The 27,425-nt window shown below is 40.4% G+C and overlaps 1 protein-coding gene across 1 annotated transcript; it reads left to right on the plus strand.

Annotated features, from left to right (window-relative positions):
* Positions 1-752: 752 nt before the first annotated feature.
* On the plus strand, positions 753-26,923 carry entpd3 (ectonucleoside triphosphate diphosphohydrolase 3). The gene is made up of 10 exons (XM_077208011.1): positions 753-880; positions 2,402-2,524; positions 5,241-5,358; positions 10,258-10,417; positions 11,153-11,312; positions 12,172-12,399; positions 23,909-24,181; positions 25,197-25,307; positions 25,452-25,586; positions 26,201-26,923. Exons 1-10 carry the CDS (start codon positions 824-826, stop codon positions 26,390-26,392), a joined length of 1,557 nt encoding a protein of 518 aa, XP_077064126.1. The 5' UTR covers positions 753-823; the 3' UTR covers positions 26,393-26,923.
* The last annotated feature ends 502 nt before the right edge of the window (positions 26,924-27,425 follow it).

Below are 27,425 nucleotides of genomic sequence, written 5' to 3' on the forward strand. Positions count from 1 at the left end.
GTCAGTATGTCTCTCATGCGGTCCATACTTTCCAATAAAGGGATCTCCGTGAGCGCTGATCACCACAGAGCTCTTTCGTTCATTCTCAGGTTGCTGTAAAGTGCCCCATTAGGACCAGGCATAAACATATCCAGCTGACCAAGCAAACAAAATAACCCATTAAAAGGGGGATTTTCAAATAATATTACAAGCTTTTAAAAACACCTAATGTGCAGTGGGCAGAAAGAGAATTATGAAAGTATTTTACCACTCAAATGCCAGTAGCTACTATTACAAACTGTCTTTACGTTGTCTGTATTTCCCACAAATCTAGTCATAAATTTGTACTCTAACATTATTGAATAAACATATATTTTTTGATATTGATATTTTTTGTCTTTACAATGGAACTACTATGTTCATAAGAATATATGTAGCAGCACACATCCAGAAAGGAATCAAAATGTGTCTGTACAGCATCGTGGGAATGTTAAACGTGTTTAAGTGTTTCCATTTAAAAAAATAATCTGATATTTTAGTAATTTTATGAATTGAAAAAAAAAAAGATTAAAAAATCATCCACAAAGATAATGCATAAATAGTTACATATAAAATAGTACTTCATTATTTTCAGAAAAGGCTTTTTGATTATTAACCACATCCATCTGAATAGGTGGAGTTTCCCATTAACTTTAACAGAAAGGTCCAGCTTATTGGGAGAGACAGCCAAACCCCTCCCATTCAGTCTCTTCAGCACGCCTTTTCACACACAAACATATGCACACACGCTCTCACACACATCCAAACACAGTTTCACATTCACAGTCTTGCACGTCTGGACAGAATGATCAATAAGGAGTCCCAATCTTCTGACCACCTTACAGCAGCCTCGCGCAGAGGGGTAGGCAAAACCTTTTATTACTGTATTAATGCCCGGATTGTTGCAAGCATGAATGTATTTTGTATTCGAACTTGCTTTCTTATCAGATCATGGACCAAGTGTGGGTTCAGATTAATTGATTTTGTTATAAAATGTTTTTTATTTGTTTCTCTGCAATCTGCCATATCTCTAAAAAAGAGCAATTAAAGAATTAATAAATGAAATAATATATAATATTGTAAAATATTATAGTACAATAATATATAATAAATATACTCTATATGTAATTTAAAAGCAGCGGCATGGTTATGTGTTTTGGATGTCATTCTTATCCAGCTTCTGTGCTGTTATTTAAAAAGATACTGTATGCACCAGTCTTTCAGTTCAAACTGCTAACCACTTTCTTTAATCAAATTAGAAACTGAAACCATAATATGGGTTATCGAAAAAGTCTCCATGATGATATGTGTGCATTGGTTGAGGAAGGTACAGAACTGTTTGTGCTTCAGATGATAAGCCGATGATTGACAGAGTGCCAGCGAGCTTGACAGTGTGTGAAAGAGTTTTCAAAAAATGTACAACATGGCAAAAGCAGATATGTCTATACTTGCACGTTTTTTAACTGGTTCAAGCAAATGCTGAGAGTGAAATCATTTAAAAAGTAACGTTTTTAATCTTTAATGGGCTCAGCAAATAACACTCAAAAACACTAAAATGATTTTGCCAGTTAAAATAAAAATGTGCTTCATGTTAAAATTAAACATCTAAATTAATGTTAAAATCAAATGTTACATTTAATATGAATCAACTTGAAGGTTACAACAGTGCACTTTAAATTTAATGCTCACCTCAAGGTTATAACTGCACATTTTAACCTTTTACAATGATCCATTCTTAGCTATTTTTGCTTCTTGTGTTGGAAACATGATTCTTTTGAGGGAAGAATAGGGTAACACTTCAGAATAACGGTCTGTCATTAATAGGTAACTATGTATGAAGTAATGCAAGATAAATGAGTAGAACTACTGGTACTATTAACTAATATGGAAACAATATTAACTATCAGTAAGTAATAGCACATTTAGGACTGAGCTAGTTCCTTATTAGGTGATTAAATTATTGCTGAATCAGATTAGCCTCATTAAGAACTACTAACTATCACAAATGATAAAGAATTGCCAATTAATTACTAATCTCAACATTAACATGTGTCTGAGACATTTTAAAATAATGGTCCAGGTAGTAGTTCTTGAAGATTGTCTTTTTTTACTCTGAACGTGGTCATAAAATGCATCCTTAATAACTCAAGTGTTACCTAGTCACTCTTCACGAACTACCAATGATCTGGAACTTTATTTTAAAGTGAAAAAGTAATTGAGTAATTGTGATGCATTTTATGACCACATTCAGAGTAAAAAAGATAATTGCTCACGTCTCAGACACATGTTAATGTTGTGAAGAGCATAAGGAGTGTTCAGCTATGGGAATCAAGCTTTGCAGTAAGCTGGGAATTTGATTTATTCATGTTTTTTTTGTCTGTAGGTGAGGATGGCAAAAGTTGGGGTAGCTTTAGCCGCTGCGTTTATGCTGGCCAGCATAGCAGTCATCATTTCTATAGCAGTTGTGCAAACTCATAAGAAGACTTATATATCCCGTGGACTCAAGGTAAAATTCTTAAATTTGAGCATGCCTGATGCAAACCGTACAAGTGGGATCCAATTAAACAGACCTATTTTGTACCTCTTAGGCTGCGTTTACACTTATCAGTAACATGTGACTAGTATCCGGATGTTGTCCACATACACATTGAAAAGACGAGTGTAAACGCACTTCTGATCGGAATGCTATCCAATCAGCGTGTCCAGGTTCGGAGGAAGTCGAGGACGCATTGTGATCGGATCTCAGTGTAATGTAAACGCAATCCAGCCATCGTGTCTGCTTTCACAGGTGGACGTCATATAAATCCCCGCCTAGACGTCTCCCCGCATGGCTGTCAGAAAAGACAAGAAATTAAACTTATTTGAACCTTACAATAAACGTCAATCTTTAAAACTGTTTATTTAGACTTACATGATACTATGTGTGTCATTTTTCATTTTAATTGTGCAACATTATCTGAACGAGGCGATCGCCTGTACAATCACAGTCAGTCATGAGATCTTAATGAAGAGCTGTGCGCTGCTTTGCCAGAGGAATCGGAATCAGAATTTTTTAAAGTTTTAAAAATTGAATGTTTTTATTGTTTCAGCATGTTTATCAAGCTCCCATTTCTGTCAATATAGTCATTGCACACTATAACCTTAAACCCAGATGATCGATGATGTGACTTGTTTAACATGATCAACCCAGTTATTTTTGTATGATCAACTGGAAGTAGGCCTTTTCCTTCGTTCAAAAAACTTAATTTGATCTAAGTCTGGAGATTGCTCAAGAAAGTAAAGAGAGTGAGTGAAAGCAATTGGTACATTGTTTAATTGATATCATCTTTAGGCTACTCTAAGGGGGCTTTCACACTGGCAGTTTAGTTCGGAACGGGGCACGGTTCGCATGAAAAATCGCTAATGTGGACGCTGTCATGTGAACCCGGGTGCGCACTGGGTCCCGAACCCGAGACAACCTAGAGGAGGTGGTCTCAGTTCGGTTGCTCCCGAACCGTGCTGCGGTTCGCGTGCATGTGAAAGCAACGCGTGATTTTTTTTCCCAAACCACTTCAGCGGAAATCCCGCCCTGCAGCCGATTTCATTGGTTTAGGTTACAGTGACGGGTAGGTTTAGGGATCAGTGTTTGGTGTAGGCAATCAGTACAGTGATTGACATGACCAATGAAAACTTTTAAATCGGCTGCAGGGCGGGATTTCCACTGAAGTGGTTTGGGAAAAAAAATCACGCGAAAGCAACACAGACTCGGGTGCGCACTTGTTCAGGAAGTAAAGTGTCCTGCGCATGCGTTTTAGCCGATTATGATGTATCTTGTTAAATAAAACACACGTAAGATATGAAGATTTACCCTGGATACGAGCAAGAGTGAGTCTGCAGTGTATTCGCGTATAGTGCGTGCAATCAGGGCAACAAATTAATAGAAATCCACTGTCTCCTCAAAAGAGTCCATTTGCAAGCAGCAGAAAGACAGCTTATGCGACACACACACACACACACACACACACACACACACATACTTAACCTGCGTTGTTACTCAGCTATGCATAATAGCACCAAATTAATAAAAAAACACAATATATTGACCTGCGTCGTGTTTTCTATCATGCGCCGTGCACGTTTGGAATGACGTAAGATGCACGCAAACGCACCAGAGTTCGATAGAATCAAGTTGAGTGTGAAACCAGACCAACGCTGCGGGGGGCGCCGGGAACAATCGCGCCTGGGCTCGGACCGCAGCAAACGGGCCCAGTGTAAAAGCCCCCTTAATCTGGTGTCGTGCCACATAACTAATTTAAATATAGCCTAATGCAGGAAACAGAAATCCGATTGGTTATCCAGATACAGAGGCTACTTAAATGTAAAGGCTCCATGTCCTGATTGGCTAATGATCCGATCTGCTTGATTGGATCACAGTGATTACGTTAATGCCAAGTGTAAACGCAGCCTTAGAGTGAGTAAAATTATGGGACATGGAAGCATAATTGGTGTTTACCAGTCACATGTGGGAAGTAATTTATGTTCAAGAATGACTTTCCCTTAAATTATTCATTCCTATTGTTTAATCATACTGATTTTCTTTTTAATTATACAGTAAAGAGTAGGCTAATGTTCATATTTTTAATATTTCTATTATGTGTTGAAAAACAAACATCTCACATCCCACACATGTTATGACATGGGCCACTATTCATTTACAGATGAATGGCAGGCAAATTGTGGTGAAAGAGTATTATACATGCTTTTGGATTATGTTTTTATTTTATTTTTATAATGCTTCAATCAGTTTCCGTGAAAACAAATACTATTTTTGTAACACGGAACGGAAACCTATTTTCCTAAACACAAAACAACTTTCAATGGAAAATCACCATTCACTGAGTTATTTAATTCAATTCAATGCCGCATCCTTAATATTGAGATGATCCTTTTGAGATGATCCATGATCCTTTTGATGACTCATAAAGTCCTTGAACATTTTCCCAACAGAAGAATGTGCTTTTTGTCAATAGATCAATAGAGCTGAGGGCAAATAGACATGTCTGTTCTTGGGTTCTTCACTCAGTCATGATTTAGACCTTGGGGTTTTGGTAATTGCTATTCAGCAATGTATTTTGTGAACAGTGTGAATGAATGAGCTCTTTATGGCTTTGCAAGATCTTTAGAGTTTGGCCTTTGGTTACAGTAATGTCCTTCTTCACTTCTGTTGCTCTCTCTTTCTCCAGTATGGTATTGTTTTGGATGCAGGCTCGTCCAGGACTACCATTTATCTCTATGAGTGGCCTGCCGAAAAAGAAAACAACACTGGGGTTGTGAGCCAGACAACAAAGTGTCAGGTTAAAGGTACAAATCAACTGACATAAAACCTTGGATGGTTTACATAAACACTGGAGGCTTATTCTTTATATAGCAGCCAAAAGCTGAACTATGTTGGTGGCACTTTCCAAGAATACTGTATACCTTTGTTAACAAATCCTACATTTTTTTTATTGTTCTAAAATTCAAATTGGTGTGAAAAGCACTAGGTTTTCGGTCTTGTCAAGTCACATTTATTTATATAGCGCTTTTTACAATACAGATTGTTTCAAAGCAGCTTTACAGAGATGACAGTAAAATGCAACAAAGTTTGTTTCCTCGAAGAAAATAGCATCACAGTCCAGCTTAAGTAAGTTCAGTGATGTTTCATTTTGTTGTAAAAAATATATTAATTTAGTTAATTTATATATATAGCCGCTCTGGAGAAAACCGAGATGTCATCGTCCAGCTCAGTTCTCATTTAATGGTGTCAATGCAGGCAGATCAGTATTATTGTTGAATAATAAATTAAATGTTAAATTTAATGTCCCCAACTAAGCAAGCCAAAAGCCAATGGCAAGGAACGACAGTGGCAAGGAACCAAAACTCCATTAGGTGGCAGGATGGAGAAAAAAACCTTGGGAAAAACCAGGCTCAGTCGGGGGGCCAGTCCTCCTCTGGCCAACGAACGAACAGTGTATGATTATGATTCAGGCAGCATTATAGGTCAGAAGTCAGATTGGATTGGAACAATCAGAATATTATCCAGTTCCATCTGGTTTAAGATCGGAGTTATCACGCGCGTATGGAGATGAGTTTGTTGAGGATCAGTGCTGATGGTTGTCGTGTTGATGAGGCCTTCACAGGGGAGAGTCTAGTTGACCGAACCTCTGCTGAGACTTCAGAGATGCGTTGTGGTCGTGTTTAGGCGGAGGTCCTCCACCTGATCTGGATACGCCCCAGATCCGGCTGACTACATGCATTGTGATCATGTCTAGGCGTAGGTCCACCATCTGATCTGGATACGGCCCAGAACTGGTTGACTGTAGTAAACCTCGGAATAAGCAGAAAGCCTAACATTAGCGTAGATGCCATTCTTCTTATGATGTAACAAGTACATTGGTTGTTATAGGAAGTATTCCCGGTTCCGGCTGACCTAATTAATGCAGCCTAATAATAATTTAACTGTTTTGAATAATAGGAATTTTCTATGTGTATGCTTTCCGGACAATGTTAGAGAGACTGTTCCAGAGTTTAGCTGCTAAATAGGAAAAGGATCTACAGCCAGCAGTCGATTTTGATATTTTAGGTATTATCAACTGGCCAGAATTTTGAGATCGCAATAGACGAGAAGGACTATAATGCATTAAGAGCTCGCTCAAGTACTGGGGAGCTAAACCATTTAGTGCTTTGTAAGTTATCAGCAATATTTTAAAATGTATATGATGTTTAATAGGGAGCCAATGCAGTGTTGACAGAACCGGGCTAAAATGGTCATACTTCCTGGTTCCAGTAAGAACTCTAGCGGCTCCGTTTTGGACCAGCTGCAGTTTGTTTATTATCCATGAAGGGCAACTAACTGTTCTGCATTTTTCATTGAAAGCATATGTCGTAATTTAGATATATTTTTAAGATGGAAGAATGCGATTTTACAGATGCTACAAACGTAGCTTTCAAATGAAAGATTGGTATCAAAGAGCACACCCAGGTTCCTAACCGACGACGAAGACTTGACAGAGCAGCCATCAAGTGGTAGACAGTATTCTAGTTTAGTACATGCAGAGGTTTTTGGTCCAATCATTAGGAACTCTGTTTTTTCAGAATTAAGTAATAGGAAATTACTAGTCATCCAAATTTTTATATCAGCTATGCATTCCGCTAATTTCTTGAATTGGCAAGTTTAGTCGGGGCGCGAATAGATATAGAGCTGAGTATCATCAGCATGACAGTGAAAATGAATCCCGTGCTTCCTTAATGATAGCTCCCAAGGGTAGCATGTACAGAATGAAACATCTGTCCTAGTACTGAGCCTTGTGGTACTCCATACTGAACTTTTGATCGATAAGACATCTCTTCAACACACTGAGGTCTTGACCTTCTCATCATTTTTTAAATTCATAATGATGTGGTATAAATTCAAATTCATACCACATCATACTTTTGGTCTGCTGAATTCATATTAAGTTCCTTATAAAAATTTAATAAAAAATAATAATAATTTAATTTATTTACCAGAATCATAATACGAAATTTCTCACATTTTGCTTGCAAACAGGTTACCCTTGATTTTCCTTCTATTACAAAAATTAAACATTCTTTAAAGGGGTCATGAACTGCATTGCTTCTTTTTGAAATGTTTCCTGGGCTGCACTTATAATGTTAGTATGGTTTTTACATCAAAAATTGTCACAATGTAAAAAATAAAAAACTTTAAACTCGAAAACTTTATAGCATGTTTTTACTATTACAGCTCTCAAGGTTAACTAATCGTAAAAATAGTTGATTGTCTTATATTTAGATCTATAGTATTATATTTAGACCGTGACATGAAAGGTTGCAGTGGATGAGCATTGCAAACCGATCACAGATATATTGAGCACATGAATGCAGTGATCTTGTCATTGCAACTTGATTTCTGCACTTTCACGAATGCTTTAATCATAACTAACGTTGCAAACACGATGTAAATAAGATTTGTTGATTATAACAGAAGTTTTCGCGAGAGTCACTTCATAAAAACTTTTCAGTCACTGATAATTAATTATTTTTAGACTAGGAAATACACATACATTCAATTAATTAAAATATAATTGACATCCAAATATGTTTCCTAAATTTTTGGTAATTTTTAATGCAAATTTTGTAAAATCAATAACTAAAAGACCAAAAAATCTGTGTTTTGCATAAATGATAAAGTCCTTTTAGAGGACACATATTTTCTGTGTAGCTGGCAATATTGTTCATTACTGGTAGGCAGTATATTAGCTTTTTTTCCTGTGGTTTGTTTGTAAGTTTTATAGAAGACAGAGACAAAAAGCTGTGACTTCTCCTGAAAGTATTGATAATGGTGACGGCAATGCATCAGAAAATAAGACCATAGTAAGAAAGGAAGAAGTTGAAGATCAAGGAGAATAGAAGCAGTGAGGGTGAGGGTAGAGATGAAGAATATAAGTTACAGATTGTTGTGGAAGTCAGGCATTTCGGTACATTATCCTATCCCAGTTTGGAAGGTGTTATCCATACTACAACCAGAGGTCAGGAAAGATGCCACTGCCTATTGGCCTCAACAATGACAAGCAAATTATTCACAAATGATGACTAAACAAATGAAAATCGAAATATGTGTGGGGGTACACTGAAAGAGAAGAGTCTTGTTTATTTTCACTTGTTGATTTGAAATTCCAAGAAAGAAAACATTTGTTTGTTTTTTGAAACCCTAATGCCTGCTACTGACACTGCGATTTCAGCAATCCTATAAGATCATTACAAATCACACTGTACGCCATGAATCTAATAAACTTGGGCAAGACATGTATGTAGACTGTACGATGATGACACGATGATGTATCGTAGACTACGTTGCAAGTTAGTATAGAAGAATACAACATAATCATTATGCCTTAGTGGTAAAACAAATAGAGCAACATCAATCACACTTTGGCTATTGTGGTTTTAATGTGAGTTGAAAAAAAGGGGAGGCGGCAAAAGAGGAGAAGATGGACGTGATCATGGCTAGGGAAACGAGGCCAAATTGGCATTCCAAAGTTGCAAATGGAGCTTGAGGTAAGTAGTTTTAGCGCCATGTCCCATTGATCAATACGCCATTTTATGTTGCATTTATTTGGCTAGTCAGACATAGGTCGTTGAAGCAAACTCATTTTGAGGGGTTTGCTAAATTTCTCACACAGAAAATTATTGCAGGCTATCTTTGAATGGCTGTCTTTGAACCTCTCTTATTGTACGACTTAGGATTACTGTTTAGACCACAGCCACAAAAATCACCACGATTGGTCACTGTGATGAGGTTCAAGTTGAGGAAGGAAGAAGACAAGTGTCGGGGGGACTGGGACTCGGCTTTTATTCAGAAACCACACAAAACAAAACAACAAAGCAAAGGGCGCACATACAGTGCATTCTCCGTGCCGTCTCGGCGACACAGCACAACACAAAACAAACAGTTTAAACCTGCAGCAGTTCAGTTTCGCTCTCTACACACGAGTCCTCAGTCCGTCTCTGTCTCTCGCTCTCTCGTTCCAGCCCGCTTTTATGCGATCTTTCCATGCCAATTACTGCAATCAGACACAGGTGTTCATCATTTGCACTTGACCAACTTACTTACCGCTTGGCTCCTTCCTCTCTATCCTGCTACAGACCTCGCTAAACAACGACCCCCTCGCCACAGTCATCTTTTGTATGGGACAACCCAAAATCGTACAATTTGTACCAGGCATTAGGTTTCACTACTTTCCAGGCAGCTAAGTAGCAACTGAATTTGTGTCAAGTTTTTGACATTTTCACATGCGAGCTCCAAAATATAGCAGCACAAGATGAAATGGAGTGTTAAAAATGCTTTTTAATGTTTTTTGAAACACCAAGAACTTTTCAGGTTGTGAAACTGCATTTGAATGTGTGTGAGGTTTGACAATTTGCCAAAAACAATATACCCTAATAGGACAAAGTCAGTTATAAATGACAACACCGTAAAAAATTTAAAATGTAGAAAACTATGTTTGGAAAATTATTGTAGCCTTAAATATGTCAAATACGAAGTCATTTTATTTTTCCAACTGTGATTTCATAATTATTATTTGGTTTGAGTGTATAATTCTTTACTACTCTTTTTACTGAGCAATATACAGTAGGCTGTGATAGAATAATAATGGGACTTAAAAATATACATATATAGGTCGATAACAGAACTTATAAAATATGATGTGTCCTTTCAAGGCCCCGGAATTTCAGATCTTGGTGTAGACGAGGAACAGGACAAAAAGACATGGAAAAGTTTAAAACATTGCATGGCAGAGATAACCAAGGCCATTCCCTCCCTTCAGCATAACTCCACCCCAGTCTTCCTTGGGGCGACAGCAGGGATGAGGCTCCTACAGTAAGAATGATTTTCCATTAATCTTTTTGATCATATTTTCAGTTTACATTCTTTTGCATGCAATATATTTATGTATCAGTAGAGCCATTTGCTATGATACTGTAACACCAATATCCAATGAAGATGAAGGCAAATTCAGTAGTTCAAAATAACAAGATTTATTTAACGCGAGCTACAGAAACAGCGTACATGACACAACAATACCACACAATGAGGGAAAGGAGGTAAGGAACTTAAATACACAAAGGTGATGAACATAATGACATACAGCTGTGTTGATTAATGAGTGTCCATGGAAACTGATGAGTGGCGGGGAACTTGAACAAGGAAACAGACCAGAACAAACCAGAATGTTTATAATTGTGACAATGCATAATGAAATATGCAAGAAAGCTTGCATTTTCAAGCAGCATAACAAGCTGTTTTGTACAGCTAAATATAACAGGAAGCTGTTAATAATATTAGAAGCCAGAAACATTCAATTTAAAAATGCTGCCGCCCGCCCTTATGTTAAAAATAAGGTGAATAGCGAAAACAAAAATGTCTTAATGCACTTGTTTCTAGTGTTGAAATGCTTTTGTTATTTTTCAAATAAATGATTATGTATAAATGCATATATCTTTCCACAGAGTTAATGTGATCATACTGTTAACGTCATCATGAACGATGTGTGCATCATTAACAGCACACATCATTACATGTGTGCTGCATCTTTGCACAATCTTTTTTACACAGTATGAAAAATGAAGACACTTCCAACGCTATCCTGAAAGACATGAGGAACTACCTTAGCTCTCTTCCTTTTAATTTCCAAAATGCTTCCATCATCTCTGGACAGGAAGAAGGCCTTTATGGTTGGATCACCGTCAACTACCTGATGGGGAACTTCCTAGAGGTCAGTCCATGGGCTGCTTTACTGAACCTTTTTTATATTGGTCTTTGGAACTAAATGATTATCTCAGAATTGTTTTTTTTTTTACAGTTTCATCTTAAATGTATGTATTCAAACAACATAAATGTATTTTTAGTATGAATTATGTTAGCCTTACGGTTATCTATAAGCTAATGTGCTCAATAACAATGACGAAATTCGCATTTAGAAGATATAAACATTAAAAATTTACAGTCTCTCACCTCTGCCATTATGATTAATGATTTTGATGAGTGGCGGATAGTACAGTATATAGGGGATAGGGAACAATTCAGACAGTGTAAATATGCTTACCATTGGGGCAAATGAAGTCTGGTTTTGAGTTAGTGTTTGTTCTGCTTCTGAGACACGATAGCACAGTGTGCATCATATGCGCGAGTTGGCGCAGACCACAAAACATATCGGACCCATTTGAATTCTGAACAGAATGCTATATTTTAAGGTGATATGGAAAATATCGGTTAAACAGATTTGCTTATATTCAGTAATATAAGCAAAACGCTATTGGCTATTTTAAAAAAGGGGAGCAGCTGCTGGATACAGTATGTCCTACCATGTCTATTTCAGTTGAAATTACGTCACCTCGTTGAAAAACGTTGTGCTTTCAAGGAACTTAAGTGGGCCTTTAACCCTGTCAATGCAAGATTTTGAGTTTAGCCTCATACTGTAGTATTAGCCCAAATGTCTTCATTATGAAACAGAGTCCGGATGTGTTCAAGGCATTGCAGTCTTCTTGTTATGACACAATATTGAATCTAAACCAGAATTGGACAACAGAGCTTAATTTAAATTTTTAAATGTTAAACTTTAGTCTGTTTTATAGAAAAACCTTTGGAATGCCTGGGTACATCCTCATGGGGCAAAGACAGTTGGTTCATTGGACTTGGGTGGGGCCTCCACCCAGATTGCCTTTGCTACTTCTGATGTTGCCAAAGAAGAGGATATCATTACGGTTTCACTCTATGGCTATGAATATAATATCTACACACACAGTTTCCTCTGCTACGGGAAAAATGAAGCTGAGAAAAGAGTTTTGGCCAAACTTTCAAAGGTACAGTATGCTCATGTTGAATGTTCCTTCAACCAAAATATGTGTATAATATATAAACCTATAACCTAAACCAAAATATAAACCTTATTAGGATTCAGACTATTTTGTACCTTTAGATTGAGTAGTATTGTATGTTTCCTCCATCAGTAATTATACTAAGACATTGATCACAAAATTGTGTAAAACCTTTCTTAGAAAATCCATTATTGCTGATGCTGAGTGATGCAATCAAACCTGTAGCTTATGCTTAACATTTCCCCAAACAAGCCACGTCAATACTTCAGTCATTCAATGTAGGGTTGAAATAGAGGGATAAATTATGTTCCCTTTCGTAGTCACTCCGAGTAAAGTCGGATGACGACGAATGGGGGTTTCGCTTAGAGCACCTATCGACTTCAAGTATTACAAAACGAGCCAATGGCGATGAAATGCCATGGGTCTGCGGAATTTGCACAGTGTATCTCTGCCCCACCGCTTGGGTATAAAAGGAGGACGCCGGCAGCATACAGATATGTTTTCGCTTCGGAGCCAAGAGTATTTCTTCACTCCACAATCATCTCTGACTTCGCTCTACGAGACGAGCTTCTCTCTCCGGTGTTGGTGTGACGGCGATCTGCAGCGAGCTCACAGTGCCTGCTGATCTGTGCAGTGATCTGCCAGTGTCTGTGTGTCTCCCTGTGCGCTTCAACATCGCGGAGTTTTTTCTCCTCTCATAAAAGAGCTTGCACACGGCACGTCTTTTTAAAGACGGCTCGCCCGTGCATTTCTGGTTGCAGCGGACTGGTATCGGACTCTGATGGGCACGAGCGCTGTCTAGTGTGTTTGGGCTTTGATCATGCTTGAACAGCGGTTGTGGATGACTCATGTTCTGACTCATGACTCTGGGAACGTGATCATCGCGTCATATATAGGTCGAGACTCGGTGAACTCGCAAGAGTGAGAGTCCCCTCATCCACCACCCGATCTTTGGCTGGTGGCCAGGGTGACCAGAGGGTGTTGGTCTGGAACAAGGCGCTGACTCTGTGTCCACGCCCCAGCCCCCCCTCTTTAATGACGGTGCCCGCTAGCGAACTGATGATTCCACGAGTCTACCCTCGGGTGGCCCGTGTGTTTTCATTTGAAGCTACAGAGGATGATGCTGCGTCTGTAGCAGCATCACTAGGTGGGCTTGATTCTTCTGGAAATGACGACTCGTCACAGCTGCCACCCTCTCATGTGCATACAGCTGTGCCTGAGTCTGATCCGGAGATGACGGCCATGCTTTCCCGGGACGATTGGTTTTGGGTAAGGCCGCCGACGCGTCCACGGCAAACCCCAATATCTTTCCTCCCGGACGTGCATGATGAGATCACGGGTCCTCTCGTTGGTCTCATCCGCCTTGCCTCCCCTCAGGGGCCGCTGCCCATGGGTACACTGGGGTTCCCCCGGTTGAATGCTCTGTTGCCATGCTACTATGTCCTCAGAGTGCTTCCCGGCGCAATCCTAGGCACCCGTCCAAAGCCTGTAGTTCTTTTCGTCTACACTAATCTGTGGCGAAATCCTATAGTGCCACAGGACAGGCAGCTGCCTCACTGCATCCCATGACCGTTCTGCTGGTCTACCTGACCCAGAAGCTCATGGACAAGCAGGAGGGCGGGACTGACCCGAGGCTCTTCAGTGAGCTGCGCGTCGCCACTGACCTTGCTCTCCCAGCGACGAAAGTGGACGTACGCTCTCGGAGTCAGGTGATGTTCACCAGTCTGGGGCTGACCGGTCTGGTGTGCACGATGTCGGGCGGACCCTTCTGCTCGACACCCCCATCTCCCAGGTCGGCCTCTTCGGCGGTGCGGTTGAGTGCTTCTGCCCAACAGTTCTCAACCGCCCGTGAGCAGATTGAGGTTATTCTGCCCGACGGCCCCGCCATCCGCTCAGATCCCTCAGTCTGCCCACCGCCGAAGGCTCCCTCCCACGGTTCCAACCCCGCCCGTTCACCCGGGCCTGGCTCTGGAAGACCATAGGGGGGATGCCACAGCCCTCTCCAGCCCCGCCCCCGCTAAACGCCGGGTTAAGCGGCACTTTTGAGATGGGCTGCTCAGAGATGAGACTCAGTTCTTTCCATCAGTTGGTAGCAGGGCCACTCCTTTCCCCGGTGGAGGGCTGGGAAAGAATCCTTAGTCAGAAAGAACTGACTCTCTCGTCTCTGAGCATACAGAGTTCTCAGACGACACATAGCGCCACCCACAAGCCGTGCTCTCCTCGCCCCCCTCTGTCCCAGAGGCGGTTGACACGGCGTGCCGTCCACGGACCCCTTCGCCCCTGTCCCCCTCTGTCGCCAGACCCCTGACAGAGGAGGCCCCCGTGGAACGCTGGTCCTTCCCTGGCCTCTTCTGTCAGGGTGCGGTTAGGACCTTGCCCCCACACCGGGCCGCTATGCCGTCCACGTCTGGGCCGGTCATTCCGCTTCGCTGCACCACCGGGGGGACGCCTGTGGTTCTTGACGCCGCTGGCACAGTTGGGAGCCTGCCTAGAGCTTCCCTATCTGTTCCGCTGGGTCGCGCGAACCATCGACTCGGCTATGCTATTCAGTTCGCACGGTCTCCTCCCCGCTTCAGGGGAGTCCGGTACACTTTTATCATGAGAGCGAAGGTTGCTACCCTACTGCGATTGAGACTGTCCCTCCAGCCGAAGTGAGGTCCGGGTTTACAGCCCCTACCTCATTGTCCCGGAGAAGTCTGAGGGGTTACGGCCAATCCTGAACCTACGCATCTGAACCGCTCCCTTCACAGGTTGCCATTCAAGATGCTCCTGGCCAAACGCATTTCTGGATGTGTGCGGTCACAGGATTGGTTTGCAGCGATCGACCTCAAGGACGCCTACTTTTATGTCTCCGTTCTCCTTCGACTCAGACCATACCTGCTGTTTGCTGTCAGGGTGCGCGCATATCAGTACGCTGTTCTCCCATTCGGGCTAGCCCTGTCTCCTCGCACCTTCACAAAGGTTGTTCAGGCAGCCATTGTTCCTCCATGGGAACACGGGGTTCGCATCCTGAACTATCTCGGTGACTGGCTGTCTTAAGCTCACTTTGACCACTTAAGACCAGGCTTGCGAATACAGGGACCCAGTGCTCCGGCACCTAGCTCATCTGGGCCTTCGGGTCAACTGGGAAAGGGGTAAACTTTGCCCCGTGCAGAGGAGTGGGCATGGCAACACGGCGGCCTCTGAGTACCAGTTACTCCGACTTGCCATCAGTACTCACCCCGTGGTCGAACCTCAGTTTTCTACGGGCCTGAGTTCCCCTGGAACGAGCTTCCCGGCATGCTGTTGTCTCAACAGATGCCTCCACGGGCTGGGGCGCCATGCGCAATGGACATGCTGTCACACTCTCATGTTGAGCAGAAATGCTCCTGAAAAATTCAGTGAGATTTATCACACCCAGGTGTTGAGCAGAAATGCTCCTGAGGTCCAGTGAATTTCTTCACACTTAGGTGTTGAGCAAGGTTGCTCCTGAAGCTCAGTGATTCTCGCATGTAGTGTTGAGCAGTATGGCATGTCTATTGGCTCGAGTTGCTGGCAGTACGCCTTGCCCTGCACCGCTTCCGGGCACTGCTCTGGGGTCAACACGTACTAGTCTGATCAGACAATACCGCCACAGTAGCGTACATCAACCGTCAAGGTGGTCTACGCTCGCACCGTATGTCGCAACTCGGCCGCCGCCTCCTCTTATGGAGTCAGAAGCATCTGAGGTCGCTTCGAGCCATTTTCATTCCCGGAGTCCTGAACTGTGCAGCCGACGAACTCTCACGGCTTCAGCCCCTTCCTGGAGAATGGCGACTCCATCCCCAGTCGGTTCAGCTGATTTGGGTCCAGTTCGGGGACGCACAGATAGATCTGTTTGCCTCTCACGACTCGACCCGTTGCGACCTGTATTATTCCATGACCGAGGGCACGCATGCACTGTCGCACAGCTGGCCGCGGGGCCGCAAATATGCGTTCCCCCAGTGAGCCTTCTTGCGCAGGTTTTGCACAAAGTCAAGGAACAGGTCCTTCTGGTTGTGGCCTACTGGCCCACCCGGACCTGGTTCTCCGAACTCATACTCCTCGCGAGAGCACCTCCTTGTCCCATTTCTCTGAGGACCCTCGTCCCGATCTTTGGAGCCTCAACGTGTGGCTCCTGGGCGGGACCAGGCAGGTTTGAGTACCCTACCACCTGCGGTGGTGGATACCTTCACTTCCGCTAGAGCGTCGTCCACGAGACACGTCTACATGTTGAAGTGGAACCTCTTCGTCAGCTGGTGCTCTTCTCGCCGAGAAGACTCCCGGAGATGCTCGGTCGGTGTCGTGCTTTCCTTCCTTCAAGAAGGGTTGGAGCGAAGGCTGTCTCCCTCCACCCTCAAAGCCTATGTTGCCCCTATTGCCGCACTCCATGACTTGGTAGAAGGTAAGTCTGTGGGGAAGCACGACCTGATTATCAGGTTCCTGAGACGAGCGAGGAGTGAATCCTCCTCGCCTTCTCTCGTTCCCCCTTTGAGCCTTTGCAATTAGTGGAGCTTAAGCAGCGCTCCTGGTTGCACTGGCCTCTATCAAGAGGGTAGGGGACCTGTACGCATTCTCCGTTGACGAAGCGTGCCTGGAGTTCAGGCCGGCTTACTCTCACGTGATGCTGAAACCCCGGCCTGGATATGTGCCCAAGGTTGCTACTACTCCAATCCGGGACCAGGTGGTGAACCTGCAAGCGCTGCCCTCGGAGGAGGCAGACCCAGCCTTGGCACTGCTCTGTCCAGTATGTGCTCTCCGCACCTATGTAGACAGAACGCAGTGTTTCAGGACCTCAGTCCAGCTCTTTGTCAACTCCATTGCTTTGGCATACCAGCAGCAAGGTCGACCGTGTCCCCTTGGTGTGACCGCCCACTCCAGCCGGAGTGTGGCGTCCTCTTGGGCTCTAGCGTATGGCGCCTCGCTAACAGACATCTGCAGAGCTGCAGGCTGGGCGACACCTAACTCATTCACCAGATTCTATAATCTCTGAGTGGAGCCAGTGTCCTCTCATGTACTCGCTTCTACCAGCTAGTATTGGACCCGCTCAGGTGTCTCGCTTGCTCTCCATTCCACTCTACGGACTGGATACGTGCGATATATTCCTCAGGTGAGCCTCCTCTCTGAGGCCCTTAGTTCCTTCAGCACTGTTGACGCTGGCACCAGTGTCTATTGCCTGTGCGTCGGCTAGGTGCCTCCGTGTGCATGGTTCCTCCCCTGAGTAACCCCCACATGAGTATTTCCACTGTAAGCCTCCTTGAGCATGTGTCTTTCCCTTGGCAAGCCACCTTGCCACTGCTGGGGTTGAAATATTCCACCTGCGGCTGGACACCCCAGTGTTCTCCATATAAACTAATGTTCATCCACTAAACTATCGGATATGCTCCCCAGTGTACCTTGGTATTCCTGTGTAAAATAGGAGTCCTTGCTAGTCTTACGACAGGGATCTCAGTTTTACGCAGGGCACTAGAATACAGCTGTGAAGTGGCGTGATTACACGGGGACCCCCATTGTTCGTCACCCGACGTAACTCGGAGTGACTACGAAAGGGAACGTCTCGGTTACGTATGTAACCCTCGTTCCCTGAGTAGGGAACTGAGACGTTACGTCTCCCTGCCACTTCCGCTGTACCGCTGGGTAGACGCCTGAGCTCAGTCTCGGCTCCTCAGCGAAGACATATCTGCATGTTGCCGGCGTCCTCCTTTTATACCCACGCGGTGGGGCGGAGATTTGTATTGCGGAATACAAATTCCGCAGAACCATGGCATTTCATCTTCATTGGCTCGTTTTGTAATACTCGAAGTCGATAGGTGTTCTAAGCGAAACCCCCATTCATCGTCATCTGACGTAATGTCTGATTTGCTCTTAGGTAAAATCTTCCTGGAAATTTTATTTTAATTGGTTACTGGACTTTTCTTTTGTTTAGATGCATTATATAAACTATTTTCTAACATATAATTATCCTAGCATTAAAAGTAGGGGTCGACCGATTATTTTCCTGGCCGATTATCGGTTTCCGATATTTAGCATTTTTATGGTTATCGGTATCAGCCATTTTCAAAACCGATTGCTGATAAAATAAAATAATTTTGAAATGCGCTATATTTGGCTCTGACGCAGCCACTTCGGTCGGAACTCACCACTCTGTAGACTAGACCAATGTCCCCGCCCATCTGATTTGTTGGGAGTCACAAGTCCGGCCAATCAACATGGAAAGCTGAAGGCACTGAAAGTTTTGCACTCACGGAAAGCACTTGCTGACTGAAGCTGCTTCACTGATCACGCATCAGTTGTCTCTCAAAGTTAAAGGGATAGTTCACCCAAAAATGAAAATTCTGTCAGTATTAACTCACCCTCATGTTTTCCAACCCCGTAAGACCTTCTTTCATCTTCGGAACACGAATTAAGATATTTTTCATGAAATCTGAGAGCTGGATCACTCCTCCATAGGATTCTTCAGGGATTGAACTTGAAGGCCCCATAAAGTTATTAAAGACATAGTTAAAATAGTCCAAGTGAGTACAGTGGCTCAATCTTAAGTTTATCAAACGACGAGAATACTTTTTGTGCGCAAAAAAACCTAAAATAACGACTTTATTTCAACTATTCATTTCCTTCTCTGTGGGCCTTGAGTCAGTTCACTAGTTTAATAGCGTACACTTCTGTTGTTGTACGTCACACGCATCACCCACATGACCAGCGTCAGCCAATAGTGAGCCTACGTGTGAAGTATCTCTACGCTATTACACTAAGTTAACTGACTAGAGGCCCAAAGAGAAGGAAATGAATAGTTGAAATAAAGTCGTTATTTTTGTTTGTTTTTGCGTACAAAAAGTATTCTTGTCGCTTGATAAACTTAAGATTGAGCCACTGTAGTCACTTGGACTATTTTAACAATGTATTTAATAACTTTTCGAGGCTGGCAAGTTTCAATCCCTGAAGAAGCCTATGGACTAGTATGGAGGAGTGATCCAGCTCTCAGATTTAATCAAAAATATCTTAATTCGTGTTCCGAAGATGAACGAAGGTCTTACGGGTTTGGAACAACATGAGGGTGAGTAAATACTGACAGAATTTTCATTTTTGGGTGAACTATCCCTTTAAGGAAGCAGCAGACTTTCCTGAAGTAGCAATAAATTACTACACTGAAGTTGCAAAACACCTCAATATAATAGGGCCCTGTGATTTCCGCGATGCAGAAAACATGGACGGAATCGCAGAATCCAGTCATAAAAACGGAATTTAATGTATAAAGCGGAAACTCACGGAATTTGTCAACTTTTGATGAATTAATAAAAAGCAGGTCAGTACAAATCAAATTGAATTTCAAACCGCAAAAAGACTATTTAAATATGAATCCTGCGTGTCTCTAAATGAATGGCGCAGACGCGTGATTTCATTTACCACGCTCACACTGGAGCATGCATGATGATTGCACTATTTTCCATAGACAGTAAAAGAAATGGACACAGCGAACCCCTTGATTTCAACGGAGAAAACTGAAGCCCGATTATAGCACTCACTTCCTGATGGCTGAGTGTACTGCGCAGGCTCAAACTGAGCTTGACGACAGTCTGACAGTTGTAAATCTTCTAGTAGCTGAATCAACTAATTCCTCAAAAACATTGTTGAAATATTTTGTCCTGTTGCTTTTATGGACTCTCTATCTATGAGCTTCTCCCTTGACTTTATGCCTCTATGTCCCTCCGATTGCCTCATAGACAGTAAAAGTTTGCCTCCGACCTTCTCCTCCTGTCTATATGGTAATTTCTCTATTGTGTGCCAGAAAGTCGCATGCTTATGACTCAATCGTTAGCCTATTTTTACAAAAATGGCTTCTACAGGGCCATAACGTAAGATACAAAGTAATGGACCCTTTTATACATTGTTGTGATTCTTTAGAAATAAATAATGGACAAATGAAGTCTTTGGACGCCTCAGATGTAAAGTTATTTCTATGCCATAGAAATAAATAGAGCCACCGCAAAACGGAAGTTCAAAGACAATATTCTAAAGATGACTGCACCCTTGTTTCTTTGGCGCATAAGGTCTATATGAGGACATGATTGCATAAACATCATCTCCATTGCCGCTTAACGTTAGTCACTTCATGAGCTTTTTAATGCTTCAACTGAGAAAAGTTATCGTCATATCAAACACACAGAAACTCCACGGCAACCCGTCAAAATAAAAGTTTGTTTTTTCACAGGGCTCTAAAAATTAAATTTTTGTTAAACTGTAAATAAATTGAATAAGTTTGATGATTTAAATTAATTAGAAATGCTTTTTGATGAATAAAATTTAATTTAACCATTAAAATAGTGTCTTTAAGTTTTACAAAATGTTTACAGAATGCTGTTGGGTGCTCCCTGAACTTTAAGGTATTATTATTATTATTAATAATAATATTATTATTAACAGTTTTCAGATTTAAAGATATGTTAAAAATTTACATTTTTAAAAAGTATTTGTCAAAACCCTTTGTTATTCTTAATTTTGTCATTAACTAACATTTTTATAACCAGACATAGGCTATATGTCGGTTCAAAATATTGGTTATCGGTCTACTTGATCTGTAATAATCGGTATCGGCTCTAAAAATCACATGTCGGTCAACCCCTAATTAAAAGGGACTATAGTTTTAAACACATCAAATGTCTGTAACCACTCATAAGAAGTTTTTGGCCTGTCCCACCTGTCTTTTCTGATTTTCCAATAAATGCAAATAGTGTAAAGAAGATTGTAGTCAGAAGCTATATGCATTAAATAGTGTTAGATAAATGTATACTTAGTACATATAGGCAGGTTCTATTTGCACTCCAGTGTATGCACTAATAGCAACATATTCAGTGCATATTATATATTATATTATATTCAGTGTTGTGCAAGTTACTTCCAAACTGTAATACATTATACATTACTTGTTACTGTAATTTAAAGGTAATTCATTACCTTACAATATTATTGTCTCAGAATTGTAATGGGTTACATTAATCCTGTATTACTTTTGAGTTACTTTCACCAAATTAGCTATACAGTAGTAGAACTTAACATTCTTAGGCTGTAACGATATGCGACATGAAACCGAAATCGCGACACTCAGATCCACGAACCTGCTGAATCGCAACACACCCCTTCCAACTCCAAGAGTTATCCTTCCCGTCCAGATCCAATGCTACCACATCTTTAAATTACTATTAGTATTATTTGAATTTTGAAGTTAACATTACAAAATACGTAGACCTACACCACAAAACTAGTCGAGGATAAATTATTTAAAATTGGGGAATTTCCAGCGTTTTGGACGTGACATTTGCAGTCAAAACTTGAAATATAAATTCTCAGAAAATGCATTTAATACCAATATATTGAAACGTCTGTTTATCCATAGGATACCCCCTTAAAAGAGTCCAGACATTAGAAAAATATCAGTCTACACATGCGTTTTATATTTAATATGAGGGAAATACACACGCATTCATGCATGACAATTTTTTTTTTACTTTTAGGATGCAAAATATTTTTTTGTAATTCTGTGGATTACACTGCGCAAATCAAAAGTAATACTACCCACCGGATGAAGAAGGGTTGGCTCTCTACCGAACATAAAATATTTATTTTATTTTATTTTTCGTGTTCGCATTTAAGAGGAAAAAACAATGTACGTGACAGTTCTCCGTTACGGACGCAACCGCTCTGAAGCGGCACTAAAAGACTGTTTTAAAACTTTCACAGAGACCTCAAACAGAACACACAAAACCTTATTTTAATTTTTTTTATATATTTAAATTATTTTTTTTTTTTTTTTCAGGTCTGTGAAGTAGGCTACCTTATAGCCTATGCTGAGTTTCGGTTAATTTATGAGATGCGCTCCAGTTCACGTGCAGGCGCCTCCGTGTCGTGATTATCTATTGTCTGCTTCTTATTTATTAAATCCAGGCAATTGGTTGATGAAACATTGATTAAAATTAAGATACAATTAGTACAAATCGAAATTCACTTTAAAGAAAGGCTTTGTGTCTTCTGTTTGACGTCTCTGTGAAAGTTTTAAAACAGTCTTTTAGTGCCGCTTCAGAGCGGCCGCGTCCATAGCGGAGAACTGTCACGTACATTGTTTTTTCCTCACAAATGCGAACGAATATAAATTAATATTTTATGTTCGGTAGAGAGCCAAACCTTCTTCATCCGGTGGGTAGTATTACTTTTGATTTAAAAATATTTTGCCTCCTAAAAGTTTAATTTATTTTTTTGTCACGCATGAATGCATTTCCCTCATATTAAATATAAAACGCATGTGTAGACTGATATTTTTCTAATGTCTGGACTCTTTAAGGGGATATCCTATGGATAAACAGACGTTTCAATATATTGGTATTAAATGCATTTTCTGAGAATTTATATTTCAAGTTTTGACTACAAATGTCACGTCCAAAATGCTGGAATTCCCCAATTTTAAATAATTCATCCTCAACTAGTTTTGTGGTGTAGGTCTACGTATTTTATAATGTTAACTTTAAAAATTCAAATAATACTAATAGTAATTTAAAGATGTGGTAGCATTAGATCTGGACGGGAAGGATAACTCTTGGAGTTGGAAGGGGTGTGTCCGATTCTGCAGGTTCGTGGATCTGAGTGTCGTGATTTCGATTTCATATCGCATGTCGTTACAGCCTTAGAATGTTAAGTTCTACTTCTGTATAGCTAATTTGGTGAAAGTAACTCAAAAGTAATACAGGAGTAATGTAACGCATTACAATTCTGAGACAGTAATATTGTAAGCTAATGAATTACTTTTAAATTACAGTAACAAGTAATGTATAATGTATTACAGTTTGGAAGTAACTTGCACAACACTGATTATATTATATTATATTATATTATATTATATTATATTATATTATATTATATTATATTATATTATAATCATAAATGGATGCTGCCTTATTGGTTCCTTGCTTGTCACTAAGCCCTAAAGCCCTAAACCTACACCTACCCCTAACCCGAACCATATTGAACCTTCTGATCAGTAACGCTCCAAGAAGGGAGTCACTGTTTTGAGCATGTTTACAATATGATCACTACAATAATGTAATTTTGTCTTGCTAAACCAGACAATGGTGGGTGGAGCTAGTGTAAAAAGCATTTGCCAACTATTTGTTTTGGTTTGTTTTTAACTATTTCTTATTATAATGGCCAAATAACCCTGCAACACTAACCTTTTAACCTGTTTCTTACAATTCTATTCTCTCTCTCTCTCTCTCTCTCTCTCTCGCTCTCTCTCTCTCTCTCTCTCTCTCTCTCTCTCTCTCTCTCTCTCTCTCTCTCTCTCTCTCTCTCTCTCTCTCTCTCCCTATCTCTCTCTCTCTCTCTCTCTCTCTCTCTCTCTCTCTCTCTCTCTATATATATATATATATATATATATATATATATATATATATATATATATATATATATATATATATAACATGTTTAACTCTTTGAATTGTTTTCCTTTCAGGAATCCACCAACTGGGCTAATGTGAAGCACCCCTGTTATCCCTCTGGTTATAATATCTCTATGCCCGCAGAGGATATTTTTGGAAGTGAATGTACAAATAAAGACCCTCCTTTGACGTATAGCCCAAAGAAAAATATTACTTTCTTTGGACAGAGTAACCCTGAACAGTGTAAAGTCTTGGTCAGGAGTATCTTTGACCTGATGTCCTGCCAGGGAGCTGAAAACTGCTCCTTTGATGGAGTTTATCAACCAAACCTCAGTGGAGACTTCATGGTAGAGTGTCGTGATAATATTCCTTTTATTTTTCTTTAGTTAAGATAAAACCCAAAAACCCCAAAAATAAAAATTCGGTCATTATTTACTCAACTTCATATCATTCCAAACCTGTATGTCATATGTGTCAAACTCTGTTCCTGGATGGCCACTGTCCTGCAGTGTAGCTCCAACCAGCTCCAAAACACCTGCCTGGAAGTTTCTAGAGCTGTTTTCGAAATCGCCCCCTATACCCTCATTCACCATTCCCTACATTACTCCATTAATACAGTCCACTTGAAGGAGTGAATGAAAACGAGTGAATTCGGACACTGAGTGTGCCAGAAGGGCCGCCGCTTTTGCATAGTTTGTGCTTTTTTTAAATAATCAATTAAAACTTGGCAAACTTGCAACTCCAGTAGTAATGAAAAGATTGATCTTGAATTGAAGATTGAAATCTGTCATGGAAACTATTGCAAGACAAACTATAGCAAGTATAAACCTTAAGTAAACAATTTACTAATGAATTAAAAAGCAATTTATCTGTATGGTATTATGCTGTAGCCACATTGGACCAGCGGTTTTGAAAATGGATGGATGGATGGATGCGAGACATGGGAATTCAGTCGGCACGGTCCTTACAGTGAATTATATGGGTATTCTCTAGCCGTTGAGTGTACATCAGTTATTCACTAGTTATTGTTATTGTTATTGCATTATGGGATTGAATGACTGCACTCGATAACGTCCACTATGGTTTTGGACACCACTACAAATGGCTGTTCCCTCAAATAGTGCCCTATTTAAGGTAGGGGGGCAATTTCAGAGATAGCCTAGTAATCTTGAAAACCTCAATTAACTGATTCAGGTGTGTTTAATAAGGATTAGCATTGAAATCTGATGGAAAGTGGCCTTCAGGACCTGACTTTCACACCCAGAGGAACCCCAATAACATAAATTAATGTGACCAAATGTTACAGCATAAGCTATATTTCATTCATCTGGATCTATTAAAGCACTTATTTTTGTGTCTTAGGCCTATGCAGGGTTTTACTGGACTGCTTTGGCTCTTAAAGTAGAGGGTTCCAAAAGTATGGAGCTATTCAACATGAACATGAATCTGTTCTGCTCAAATAACTGGAAAAATGTGAGTACCAGCCAACTGCATTATCACGACTTGCAGGAAAATATAGATTGGGAGGAATGAGTGCTGTGGTTCTTTGTTACATTTATGATTGATGTGTACAATCAATAAATCGACCTTTTAATGTACCCCCTCCCCCTCCTTTAGCTGAAGCAAAAGTACAACATCACAGACATCCATCTGAAGTCCTACTGCTACTCTGCAAATTATGTGCATACCATTCTTGCAGATGGTTACAAGTTCAACACGGCCAACTGGAAAAATCTAAATTTTCAGAAAGAGGTGCATTGCATATCATGTTTATCATGAGATTGTGTGAATATATTGGCTATGTATTGTGTGTGTGTGTGTGTGTGTGTGTGTGTGTGTGTGTATATATATATATATATATATATATATATATATATATATATATATATAAACAATGATGCCATACAATATACTGTATACCATATATGCCATAATATTATTGCACATAAAAACCTAAAATGGCTGTAAAATTAGTTAAAATGTATATTAAAAAGTGTAACAAAACACTTAATGTACATATTCCTCTAAACATTTTAATCTTCATATTTCTGCTTTTAAATGGTCCAAAAATTGGTCCCATTTACATCCATTGTAAAGTGGCTCACCATAAACTTCCTATTTGTTGTGACAAACGTTGTCGATAGACTTTAAACTGAATTGGAAATATTAATTTAAAACCTTTTCACAACAAATGCATTTCTGAGCATCTGATTTCTACGGAACAGTCACCTCAAGTCTCAATGTATGATGATTGTAATGTGAAATATCTGGCAATTATATTCCCTCTCCTCTTCCAGCAAATCAGCTCTGTCTATCCAAAATGCTGCAGTGAACTGGACCTCTTCATTTGTCTCTTTGTGTTTCAGGTAAATAAGACCAGTATAGCTTGGTCCCTTGGCTACATGCTTGCACTTTCTAACATGATCCCAGCCGAAGGGAAAATCATGAAGCTACCCATAAACAACGTTCTTTTCACTGGACTCCTCCTCCTGTTCTCTACTCTGACTATTATCACCCTCACGTACCTTGTCATTGCTCTGGTGCGCTTCTGTTATTGAGTTGTTTGTACTGATTTCCCATCTATATTGTACTGAGTTCTCATCTGTAGGACTAGTCTCTCACTTAGAGGACTAGTCTCTCACTAGTCTCTCATCTGCGTCAATGCAGATGTACCTGCTAGAGAAGGATTTTAGTTTTAGAACGTGAAGGTCTTAAATGTCTAGCGGTGCTAAGGTTAAAAAAGAGACGCCTGATGTGAACTACATATGTGTTAAAAACCTGTATTAAATGTCATTCTATCCAAAAAGGGGTGTACAGGTATTTCTAGTCCTGGTGGCTAGCTCTTGTACTGTGGATTTAAATGAAGACACCGAAGACAAAGTAAAGGTTTTAGCTTATATACAGGAAAAAGTATATCTACTATGGTCATGTCAATGTTTTGATTGTGTAGTGTATGTAATGTTTGTCTTATATTCCTAGCATCATGCTTTATGTATCTCACACATGTATTTCTGCATGTGCTCTTCAGCACACATTGTCTTTGGATGAAATGTCATAGTATCTAAATAAATGTTATGGTTGTTATGGCAGTGAAGACTAGTGATTATATTGCTAGGAAAATTAGGTATTGTAACTTGTGATGTGGGCAATGGGCATTTTATAATGTATTAATGTTAATGTTATTAAAAATGGACAAAAATGTATGTAAGGGAGACAAGGAAGGGACAACGTTGGGGATAACTTGTGTCTGTTAATGCTTCTGCCAATGTTCTGTCTGTTAACAAACAAAACATTAAGAAGACCAACCATAAAATGTATTTTATATATATATATATATATATATATATATATATATATATATATATATATATATATATATATATACACTCACCTTAAGGATTATTAGGAACACCTGTTCAATTTCTCATTATTCTCATTAATGCAATTATCTAATCAACCAATCAAATGGCAGTTGCTTCAATGCATTTAGGGGTGTGGTCCTGGTCAAGACAATCTCCTGAACTCCAAACTGAATGTCAGAATGGGAAAGAAAGGTGATTTAAGCAATTTTGAGTGTGGCATGGTTGTTGG

Source organism: Siphateles boraxobius, unplaced genomic scaffold (genome assembly GCF_051911475.1).
Source record: "Siphateles boraxobius isolate OS27281-9 unplaced genomic scaffold, OSU_SipBor_1 12, whole genome shotgun sequence".
Taxonomy (NCBI): Eukaryota; Metazoa; Chordata; class Actinopteri; order Cypriniformes; family Leuciscidae; genus Siphateles; species Siphateles boraxobius.